Source organism: Triturus cristatus, chromosome 4_1 (genome assembly GCF_964204655.1).
Source record: "Triturus cristatus chromosome 4_1, aTriCri1.1, whole genome shotgun sequence".
NCBI classification, from domain to species: domain Eukaryota; kingdom Metazoa; phylum Chordata; class Amphibia; order Caudata; family Salamandridae; genus Triturus; species Triturus cristatus.
This window is the reverse complement of record NC_140585.1, coordinates 993,287,198-993,299,355: the sequence shown is the minus strand read 5'-3', so window position 1 is coordinate 993,299,355 and position 12,158 is coordinate 993,287,198. Positions and strand designations below refer to the sequence as shown.

Here is a 12,158-nt window from a genome sequence, read left to right as displayed (position 1 = left end):
ATCTGTGCAGATGAGCTGCGACCACCGCCATCACTTTCTTGAACACCCGAGGGGCGCTGGTAAGGCCGAAAGGGAGCAAGGTAAACTTAAAGTGCTCGTGGCCTACTGTGAACCGCAGGTAACGCCGGTGGACCAGCAGGATGGGGATATGAAAATAAGCATCCTGCAAGTCCAACGCTACCATCCAGTCTTGTGGGTCTAGAGCAGACAAGACCTGAGCAAGTGTGAGCATCTTGAACTTCTCCCTCCAGAGGAAGCGATTGACGTTCCGGAAGTCTAAGGTAGGACGCAGCCCCTTGTCCTTCTTTGGAATCAAGAAGTAGTGGGAATAACAACCACGACCTACTTCTGGCGATGGAACGCGTTCGATGGTCCCCTTGGCCAAGAGGGCCGCAACTTCCTGCTGGAGAAGTGCCAAGTGATCACCCGACATACGGTGGTACTGAGGCGGCATAGCTAGAGGGGTAGTCTCGAAGGGGAGGTTGTAGGAGCCGTCGGACTGCAGAACCTACCTGTCCGAAGTGATGGTGCGCAAGTGGGGGAGGTGATGGCAAAACCTGCCGCCCACTGGCGTCTGGTGGGCCTGAAATACTGGACTAGGAAGGTTTTGAGGCAGCGGTGGCAGGGGCGGTGGTGGACTGACCTGCCCACTGGCCCCATGACCCACCTCAGCGGGCACCACGGCCCCGGCTGCACTGAGACTGCTGCTGCGCAGGCCGGCGGCTCTGAAAGGAACGAGTTTCAGTGCCTCGACCATGACCTCGAAAGGAGCGAAAAGCCGACCCCAAGGTAGCGTGCGTAGTGGCATGACCCAAGGACTGGGCTGCAGCCCGGGAGTCCTTAAAGCGCTCCAAAGTGCTATCCACCTTGTCACCAAAGAGGCGTGTGCCATCAAAGGGCATGTCCAACAAAGTGTTCTGGACATCCCCTGAGAATCCAGTAGTTCAGAGCCAAGCGTAATGGCGTAGCACCACCGTTGTGGAAATTGCCCTGCCAAGGGAGTCGGCTGCGTCAAGACCACAACGGATAGTGAATTTCACAGCATCTCTCCCTTCGGTAATGGCTTGAAAGAGCACTGCCCGAGCCTCCACTGGACACTGAGGCAGCACCTGTGCGACTGCATCCCACACAGAGTGGGAATAGCAGCCCAACAGGCACACAGTATTCACCACCCGCAACCCGGAACTGGCAGAGATGAAAATCTTTTTCCCAAACTGCTCCAGTTTTTTAGATTCCTTGTCCGGAGGTGCGGAAGGGAACGTGCTCGGAGAGGCAGAGTCCTGGACAACCCGACTCTCAGGCGTTGTGTGTTGCGTGAGAAAACTGGGGTCGCCCGGGGCCGGGCCATGACGTCGTGCCACACTCTTATCCACAGGAACCCCTCTGTTAGGCTTGGTCCAGGTGCTTAACAATGTCTGTAAGCGCGTCATTAAAGGGCAGTAGCGGCTCCGCAGAGGAGGTCGCTGGCTGCAGCACCTCAGTCAGTAGATTGGTCCTAATAGGCACAGATGGGAGCTCGAGGTTAAGAGCCTCAGCTGCCCTGCGCAACACCACAGTGTGAGAAGTTGGCCTGATGTATGATGTCACTAGTTCTAGTGTACACCTTATATCAGTCCAAACAACCCTTATGGTGATTGGTTGTAAAGTCAACCTTATAGACCAGCTATCCTAGTGGTAGCATGGACAAGAGCAGTCTTAGGCTAAACTCTGAATGGCATGTGAAGCCAGCTGTGATACCATATATAATCCCTTGAATACCAAATGAAAGGACACCACAACAGATATATATCAAAATAAAGTGTATTTATTCTAGACAAACCCTCAGCACTCTTTATGAGATTAGAGGTAAGTACAACACAGTCTTATTTAAGCATACATTAAGTCCCACAGGTAAGTAATACAGTTAGGCCCTAGGGGCCACGCAAACCATATACTAAGTAAGTGGTATAAGGACCACTGTCACGGAAATAGGATAGGCCTAGGCCTAGGGAATCGCTGGGGCTACACTACACTAGCAACAGTTAGGAAGTGGGAGGCCCACGGGATTCAGGTGCAGAGTGGAAACACTCACGCGTAATGCGTAAAAGTCGATAGAAATAGTAGTTGTTAGCAATTAACAGTTTAAGGACACTTCTGAAGCAGCTAGAGAGTCGAGACTCGGAAACTAGACCCTAGGATAGTCACTACCCTTGTGAGCACCGAAGTACCCAAGTTACCTAGCCCACAGGCTGTGGGTGCATAGGTGTGAACTTGCGTCGGGTTTCGTCGTGGACTTCTATGGATGCCTGAAGGAAAGTTGCTGACAGGCAGTCAGTGAAGAGTGTCCGGTGGATCCCAAGGCTGGGATCAAGAAGAGAGGAGACCTGCAAGCAGAAGGGACAGAGTCAAGGTCACTAGCCAGTGACCACGTGGAACCAGGAAGGAACCAGGCGATGTCGTGAAGATTGCAGGTGAAGGTGAAGCTTGTCGCTGCAGCCACGAGGACCAGGGAACGTCGAGGACGACCAGGACCAGGAGGTGAGCTGTCCCACGAAGGCTCTTGCTGTCGGCGGCGTCGAAGTTGGACTAGGACTCACCAAGCCTTGGCAAGCGGAACCCACGGAGGACTTGCTTCTGGTGCAGACCAGGAAGGTCTGGGGTGCTTCTCTTTTGCAAGGAAGCGGGAGCCAGTCTGGAGGAGCCAAACCAGCGGTGAAGATTTTTGGATGCGTCGTCACAAAGGCCACTAGCCAACGGGCAAGCAACCGGACAGACGCGGCAAGCAGGAAAATGCAGAAGGGCCACACGCAGGACTCGTGGAGTGTGGGGGGCTGATCTTCGGTGCAGATGGTGCTTGGGGTTGGGGCTTCTCAATCCCCGGTGCACAACTTCGAGGGTGCCTCAGAAGCTGCGCTGGAAGATACTAGCCACTTTTCCCAGGTAGCCGGTCCCACGTCTCTCGTCGCCTCCACGGATCTCAGCTTGGCTGTGGATGTGGATCAGGGTCGGAGAAGTCTGGAAGTCAAGGCTCTGGTCGGGCTCTGCAGTCGGTCCCTCGTAGAACTTTAGCAAAGCAAAGGGTAGTCTCTTGATGGTGCCTGTTTGCACAGGGTAGCCACTCCTTGGCCACAAGGGAGATTCTTCAGTCTTCTTCTTTCGTCGAATGTCGAAGGTCCAGAGCTTCTGTTCAAGTTGCAGGTTCAGGATAATCTAATCTCCTGGGGCCCAGCTACCACTCTTATACTAATCTGGGGGGCTGGGTTACCTGCTAGGTCACGCCTTATGGGTGGGACCTGGGAGGGGGGTGGTTACACCCCCTTCCCTTTGTCCAGTTTCGCGCCAGGACTGGGGCTGGAGTGCCCCAGCACCGGTTTGAACTGGACTATGCATGGGACACCTTGTGTGCCCCCGGCATGTCTCATTCCTTTCAGCCCTCCCTGCCCCAATACACTAAAAGTCTGTCTGGGGAGGTGCTAGCACCTCCCCAAGCAGGAAACCTATTGTCCAAGCCTCCCTTGCCAGGATCACTCCCAGCAGCAGGAGGTCAGACTCGTGTCTGTGGCAGCAGCATCCATTTTGTGATGCTGAGGCTTTGGTTAGAGTTCAACAGCAAAGTAGGATTTTAACATGTCTCTCCCTCTAGAAGGGAGGAATAATATCCTCATCACCAGAAATGGTATGGGGGTATTATTCCAAAGTGTTAGACACCTTACACGACATGTTTTGATAAAGCCAAACCATAGTTACCATAACCGTTTAAGATTATAAGGCACTTTAAGAGTATATGGTAGGCTATATCATAGAACAGCTATAAGGACATGGTTCCGAAAGCTGCAGACAGGCTCAGCTCATGCTAGAGCACCATCTCACATGTTACCAAGCACTCTGCCTCCAGGATTGTCAAGGCCTGCCATAGGAGTGACTGATAGGTACACATGTGTCTATATATAAGGGTAGATATAGGCATACTATATCTAAGCAAGGGGTGATTACACGACCTTGCCCCAGCTGAGTGATCAGCCAGTTGTGTCTGATTGGAAGGCCAGACCAGGGGTGGCATAATACATGCTGCAGCCCCTGGGAGGCCTAGGGTACACCTATGCCCTGGGTACCTAGGGTACACTGTACAGGGTCCAATAAGGTGATCCTTACCAATTGGGAATGTACCTAGGGTACATGGAGTCCATTTTAAAGAGAGAGCAGACAGCCTGAGACCCTGAATGGCAGGATCTCAGGCCAACTAAGTCGAAAAACCAGCTAGACACTAGGCAAAAAGTTGGGGGTAACCATAGTCAGATATCCACCTTCCTACACAACCCCCCCGCCCCCCCCCCCCCAAACGAAAGGAGATAAGGCTGGCCTTGACAAGGTAAGCCTCTATTGCCTAAGAGGCCATATAAGGAAGAACCAGCACTGGCATGGTTACCCCCTGTCTCATGGTCCACTAAGCAATCCCTCATCCTAAAGGTATCATAGGGTCTCCACCATAGGGAATCTCTACCTTTGGTGTGTCTTTGCAAAGTAAAAGGCTGGTGTTGAGATGGAGTACTGAAGTGAGTGTCCTCAAAGTGAGGCCTCAGCTTCCTCCAATCATCCTTCACCATGGATGCCTTTCTTTCTTTCACTGAGTTGCACTGTGCTCTCAGGGTCAGCCTCTGGCTACCTAAAGCTGGAGGCTGGGTCCCTTTTGTGGGCTTACTGGAGGGACAGGTCAGGTTTGGGGCCCTAAGGTCCCATGTTTGCCTGTGCCCAACAGAATCCCTCTGGGGGAGGTCCCTAACTACCTGTAAAGGAGATCCCTCAGGAATGTTTTTAACCATCACCTGGCTAGGGCTACTAGCCAGGCAATCCTCATTCTTTTGATGGGGGGGTTCTTGTGGACAGGGGCCCTCTTGGGGTCCACTGGCCTCCCTGACCTCTGCAGCCCTGGGCTGACTGAGGCAGGGTAGAGAGAGGCAGGCTACCTGCACCAGACTGGGTCCCACCTTGGAAGGGGCCACTGACATCAGAGGCTCTGCCAGGCCAGGCCTAGCTACCTCTGGGGCAGTTCCTTCACAAGGGGTGAGGTCAGATCCCTGAGGAGGCTGACCTTTTCCTAATGTCTGGGGAGAGGGAGACTTTTCTTCCTCTCCACTACTCTCTGTTTGTGTGGAGTGATCCATAGTTTCAGGCTTCACTACACCTATGTCAGTCTGAGTATGGACTGAGACCATTACAGCCCTGCCAGCCTTTTCAGGGAGGCACTCAGTTTGTGTTTGAGCTGTGACTGTCACAGCTCTGCCAATCTCTACAGGGAAGTCTGTCTTTGCCTGGGCTGTGGCTACCACTGCCCTTCCAACCTTTTCAGGGAGGAAATCTACTTGGACAGGGGTTGTGGCTGGCACAACCCCACTACCCTTTTGTGAAAGGCCTACCATCTTAGAATGGGTCTCTTGTTCAACTCCAGCCCAAGCTGAGAGTTCTAAGTCATTCCCCAGTAAGCAGTCCACAGGCAAGGTTGGAGACACTGCCACCCTTTTAGGGCCAGTGATACCTCCCCAGCTGAGACATACCTCTGCCATGGGATGACTGTTCTGTTTGCCATCAATGTTAGTTACCTGGTATGAGAAACCAGGCAAAAGCTGCTCAGAGGGAACTAGCCTATGGGCCACCATAGTGATGCTAGCTCCAGTGTCTCTGTAGGCCTCAGCTTTTCTACCATTGATGTAGGGCTCCTGTCTGTACCTACCCAAAGTGTTGGGACAGGCAATGAAGTTGGCAAACCCCATGCCACCATCACAGACAAGAGTAGCTGCTGTAGGGGAATTGGCTAAGCCAGGGTCCCCCTGTGTTCCCCAAGAAAACCCAACCAAATTTTTGGGGGCACTCCCACCACCTGGGGGATTACTGCTGACAGTAATAGGTGGTGTGACAGGAGTAGTTGGAGGAACAGTTTTATTTTTAGCCTTTGGGCAACTGCTGTCAGTTTTCCAATGCCCAGGAGTTTTACACTCATGGCAGTAAGGCTTTTTAACTGTGGTAGAGGAGGGAGCTTGGGACCCACCACCCTGAGTGGAGTTTTGGGGCCCTGAGGAAGATTTCTCTTTTGTTTTATCCCCACCCTTCTCTTGAGGCTTGGTGGTATCTTTCTTTTGGTCACCACCCTGACTTTTAGGCCTAATCCTGGTCCTGACCCATTTATCTGCCCTCTTTCCCAATTCTTGGGGAGAGGTCAAATCTGAGTCTACCAGGTGTTGATGGAGAAGCTGGTTCTGACAATTACTAAGGATCTGCTCCCTCATAATCAAGTTGCACAATCCTGTGTAGTCCTGCACCTTGCTGCCAGTTAACCAACCTTCCAAAGCCTTAGTGGCACAATCCACAAAATCCGACCAGTCCGGTGTCTGTGTCTTCTGGGTGTCTCTGAACAACAACCTATATTGCTCAGTGGTTAAGCCAAACCCATCTATCAGAGCACTCTTCAGGACTTTGTAATTGTTAGCATCCTCATCACTGACTGTGAGGAGCTTGTCTCTACCTTTGTCAGAAAAGGAGAGCCACAAGATAGCTGCCCACTGACTCTGGGGTACCTGCTGTACTTTGCAGGCCCTCTCCAAAGCAGTCATCCACTTGTGGATGTCATCCCCATTCTGATATGGGGAGACTATCTTGCTTAGGTTTCTATGGTCATAAGACCTATCCCTATCTCTAGGAATGTTGCTGCCACCAGTGGGTTCTGACCCACACAATTTTTGCTCTCTGGCCAGAGCAAGCTTCTCTTTGGCAAGGGCAAGTTCTTCCCTTTCAATCCTCAGTTTGGCTTCCTTCATTCTGGCCTCATGCTCTCTCCTTTGGGGGGAAGTCATCCCCCTGTGGGATGAAGCATTGGAGCCTCTTGAGTGATAGGAGTGGAGAGAGTCCCCTGAGGGAGATCTACCCCTCCTATCTCTCTTTTTAAGATTACTTGGGGGCCTGTAAGGGAAGCTCCCATGCAAGCTCCCATGCAAGCTTAAGTTAGCCTGACTAAGTCTTCTGACTGGGGTCTTGCTACCTCCCTCTTCCTCTGAGGTCTCTTCTAACTCATCTGTATCAGTTAAGTCAGGGGTCTCTTCTGTGGAGGGGAGGCCCTTATCTACAGCTATGGCACCATACTTGGCAGCTCTTTCAGCATCATAGGCCTCCAGAAGCTCCACTAGCTGTCTAAGGGTAGGGTTGGAACCCTGTTTTAATCTCCTGGAGGTACACAGTTGTCTCATCTCCTGGAAAGTGAATGCATCATATCTAGAGGGAACCTGTCCAGGATTCTCCTCTCCTGAGGGAGTATCAGTGTGATCTCCATTCAGGGACATGATTCTAGTGAGGGTGGGGTGTGTGCACCTACCTACACTAGTTGTTTCTACTAAACCTCTCTAGTAGTTGTAGTCAGGGTGTGTTACTCCCTTCAACCTACAACCACTAAGTCCAGTAGGACTTAAGTATTATAATCTATGTTATATGTACCTAAACAATATCTGTGTGATCTTTCAATTTAGTATCTCAAGATTACAATGGTATTACAACAGCAAGCTCAGATCCCAACCGCTGCTCACCAATGTGAGAAGTTGGCCTGATGTATGATGTCACTAGTTCTAGTGTACACCTTATATCAGTCCAAACAACCCTTATGGTGATTGGTTGTAAAGTCAACCTTATAGACCAGCTATCCTAGTGGTAGCATGGACAAGAGCAGTCTTAGGCTAAACTCTGAATGGCATGTGAAGCCAGCTGTGATACCATATATAATACCTTGAATACCAAATGAAAGGACACCACAACAGATATATATCAAAATAAAGTGTATTTATTCTAGACAAACCCTCAGCACTCTTTATGAGATTAGAGGTAAGTACAACACAGTCTTAGGCATTTAAGAATACATTAAGTCACACAGGTAAGTAATACAGTTAGGCCCTAGGGGCCACGCAAACCATATACTAAGTAAGTGGTATAAGGACCACTGTCACGGAAATAGGATAGGTCTAGGCCTAGGGAATCGCTGGGGCTACACTACACTAGCAACAGTTATGAAGTGGGAGGCCCACGGGATTCAGGTGCAGAGTGGAAACACTCACGCGTAATGCGTAAAAGTCGATAGAAATAGTAGTTGTTAGCAATTAACAGTTTAAGGACACTTCTGAAGCAGCTAGAGAGTCGAGACTCGGAAACTAGACCCTAGGATAGTCACTACCCTTGTGAGCACCGAAGTACCCAAGTTACCTAGCCCACAGGCTGTGGGTGCATAGGTGTGAACTTGCGTCGGGTTTCGTCGTGGACTTCTATGGATGCCTGAAGGAAAGTTGCTGACAGGCAGTCAGTGAAGAGTGTCCGGTGGATCCCAAGGCTGGTATCAAGAAGAGAGGAGACCTGCAAGCAGAAGGGACAGAGTCAAGGTCACTAGCCAGTGACCACGTGGAACCAGGAAGGAACCAGGCGATGTCGTGAAGATTGCAGGTGAAGGTGAAGCTTGTCGCTGCAGCCACGAGGACCAGGGAACGTCGAGGACGACCAGGACCAGGAGGCGAGCTGTCCCACGAAGGCTCTTGCTGTCGGCGGCGTCGAAGTTGGACTAGGACTCACCAAGCCTTGGCAAGCGGAACCCACGAAGAACGGAGGACTTGCTTCTGGTGCAGACCAGGAAGGTCTGGGGTGCTTCTCTTTTGCAAGGAAGCGGGAGCCAGTCTGGAGGAGCCAAACCAGCGGTAAAGATTTCTGGATGCGTCGTCACAAAGGCCACTAGCCAACGGGCAAGCAACCGGACAGACGCGGCAAGCAGGAAAATGCAGAAGGGCCCCACGCAGGACTCGTGGAGTGTGGGGGGCTGATCTTCGGTGCAGATGGTGCTTGGGGTTGGGGCTTCTCAATCCCCGGTGCACAACTTCGAGGGTGCCTCAGAAGCTGCGCTGGAAGATACTAGCCACTTTTCCCAGGTAGCCGGTCCCACGTCTCTCGTCGCCTCCACGGATCTCAGCTCGGCTGTGGATGTGGATCAGGGTCGGAGAAGTCTGGAAGTCAAGGCTCTGGTCGGGCTCTGCAGTCGGTCCCTCGTAGAACTTTAGCAAAGCAAAGGGTAGTCTCTTGATGGTCCCTGTTTGCACAGGGTAGCCACTCCTTGGCCACAAGGGAGATTCTTCAGTCTTCTTCTTTCGTCGAATGTCGAAGGTCCAGAGTTTCTGTTCAAGTTGCAGGTTCAGGATAATCTAATCTCCTGGGGCCCAGCTACCACTCTTATACTAATCTGGGGGGCTGGGTTACCTGCTAGGTCACGCCTTATGGGTGGGACCTGGGAGGGGGGTGGTTACACCCCCTTCCCTTTGTCCAGTTTCGCGCCAGGACTGGGGCTGGAGTGCCCCAGCACCGGTTTGAACTGGACTATGCATGGGACACCTTGTGTGCCCCCGGCATGTCTCATTCCTTTCAGCCCTCCCTGCCCCAATACACTACAGTCTGTCTGGGGAGGTGCTATAAGGCACTTTAAGAGTATATGGTAGGCTATATCATAGAACAGCTATAAGGACATGGTTCCGAAAGCTGCAGTCAGGCTCAGCTCATGCTAGAGCACCATCTCACATGTTACCAAGCACTCTGCCTCCAGGATTGTCAAGGCCTGCCATAGGAGTGACTGATAGGTACACATGTGTCTATATATAAGGGTAGATATAGGCATACTATATCTAAGCAAGGGGTGATTACACGACCTTGCCCCAGCTGAGTGATCAGCCAGTTGTGTCTGATTGGAAGGCCAGACCAGGGGTGGCATAATACATGCTGCAGCCCCTGGGAGGCCTAGGGTACACCTATGCCCTGGGTACCTCGGGTACACTGTACAGGGTCCAATAAGGTGATCCTTACCAATTGGGAATGTACCTAGGGTACATGGAGTCCATTTTAAAGAGAGAGCAGACAGCCTGAGACCCTGAATGGCAGGATCTCAGGCCAACTAAGTCGAAAAACCAGCTAGACACTAGGCAAAAAGTTGGGGGTAACCATAGTCAGATATCCACCTTCCTACACACAGAAAAAGTCCCAACCTCTTCCGTAGCAACGGAAGCATGGGACAGTGTACCAGGGTGTGGAGAGAAATCCAGATTGCCTGGACTTTCCATATCACCCTCCCACTCTGGTTCATCCTCGCATTGAGCTGCGAGAGAGTCCTCGGACCCCTCCCAGTACTCCCCTTCATCCACCAGCCGTGTAAGAGGCCGGTAAGGACGAGGGGTCCGGGGAAAGGGAATAAACTTACCACCTGGAATTGGAATCGGAGGGTAATAGACCCATCTAGGGTCGACCTAGTCCGGCCCCGTAGGCAACGGCGTCAGACCCGGCACCTGCGGCAGCACTGGAGCCGAGGCCGGAGCCGACAACGCCACAGTATATCTTGTCAGCATAGCCGGGGCCAAGGGCGGCGGCACGGGGGCAGAACCACCCAACAGGTCCATGGGGCCCGAAGGTGCTCCGGAGGGATCCGATGTAGGCAACAAACGGCGCATGGCTGACAGGAATACCTGTATTTCTTCCAAAGTCGCGTGCGGGACCGGGAAAGGCGGGTAGGCTGCAGGCAAAAACGAAGGCTCCACCGGAGCCGCAGGGGAGTGACCACACGCCCCCTCCACTGAGTCCCGCGAACAGCGAGGGGTAGACGAAGAGCGACATCGCGTCTTCGACATCCTATGGCGCCTTGACTTACCTGTCCCTGATTCCAACGAACAATGGTGTCTGCCTCGCGACCTGTCCCTCGACCTCCCATGGGAACGGGACCTTGAGCGGTGCGGAGCCGATTGTCGGGCTTCCAACAACTTTCGGGAATGCTGCCTCAAAGCCTTCGGCGCCATAGCCCGACAATCAGGGCATGCCTCTGGGTCATGGGCGTGCCCCAAGCATAAGAGACACACATCCTGTGGGTCCGCCACCGACATGGTCCGATGGCAGTCCCTACAGGACTTAAACCCAGGCATCCCTACTGCACCAGGAGTCGAATACTTGACGAAACAAGAGAAATGAGTCTCAAAAACCAAGTTAAAAGATTAACTATGAGTACCGCTGTCTCTTGGATCTGCGCTTGCTGGTGCGGAAAAAGGGCGTGTCTAAGTAGCTCCGACGATGTCATCTCGGCGATTACGACGCCAGCGACGTACACGGAGCCGCACAACGACGCGCAAGGGAACTGCTGACAAAAACTTTCCGGATCCAGTATGACGCCTGGAGATATTCTAAGGTAAGGAATATATCACTAATGTGTCTCCTTCAGATACACTTCTACCTGATGTAGACCAAGGGTGACTTAAGCACACAGAGTGGAACTTTTATAAAGGTAACTAAGCCTGTAGGCCTCACTCCAGTGACTAAGGAAAGGTCCAGTCTACTGATATCTATAAGGTATGCTGACACCACCACACTTATGCTGCTTAACTCCTGGTGAAGACGGCAGTCTTCCACCACTATGAAAGTAGTTCTTTGGGTGCCCCTCTTGGTCAACAAGCCTGCAATTTGTGAGACAGGCCATGGCGCACATGCCTGATCTGTGTACACCTATGACAAAAAGTCAGCATTAGGGATCCAGACAACTGTACTGTTGCGCACTCAGGGCAGGGGAACACATCTTTACGATGCAGAGGACATTTCCGTACCAACAGAGTCAATACTTTTTGCTTTTGCTGCAGCTTCAATAAGTCAAAGGTCTTTCATAAACAAATACAAACAACCCTAAAAAAATTAAAAGTTGTATGACCACTGAAACATTGTTCTGGGACTGACAGCTTTGGTGCAGAAAAGAGAAGTGATGAAATCTGAGAGACTAAACTGATGATCTTCAGTACCAATGAAATGTACCATGCCATTCTCGTTATTCAAATGTCAGCAGACCTCAAGTAGTAAAAACTCAGAATATATTTATTTTGTAAAGCAAATTTCTTACTACAGGTTCAGTAGTTAACTTATTTTGCATGAACAGAAATAAACACAAGCTATAATTATGTTGTACTCACTTCTTCTAATGTTTTGCAGGCAGCACGGGTTTCAAGAATTGTTCGAATGTGATCTTTAATTTTGTGCAATGCTAGATCAAGTTGTTGAGGTAGAGGTAAGCTGGAGTCTGGTAATGAGCCTGTAGCTTCTTCAAACTGTAAGGTAAAACATACATGAATTCCATAGTAACACCTCTTAAA

General features: G+C 51.4%; 1 protein-coding gene across 4 annotated transcripts in view; it reads right to left on the bottom strand.

Moving 5' to 3' along the window:
• CEP290 (centrosomal protein 290) overlaps nucleotides 1-12,158 on the bottom strand; it is a 1,516,454-nt gene that overhangs the window by 893,693 nt on the left and 610,603 nt on the right. For all 4 annotated transcript variants that reach the window (XM_085653911.1, XM_085653913.1, XM_085653912.1 and 1 more), the window contains exon 33: nucleotides 11,979-12,113. In XM_085653911.1, coding sequence (XP_085510037.1) covers nucleotides 11,979-12,113 — 135 coding nt within the window. The remainder of the gene's footprint in view (nucleotides 1-11,978; nucleotides 12,114-12,158) is intronic.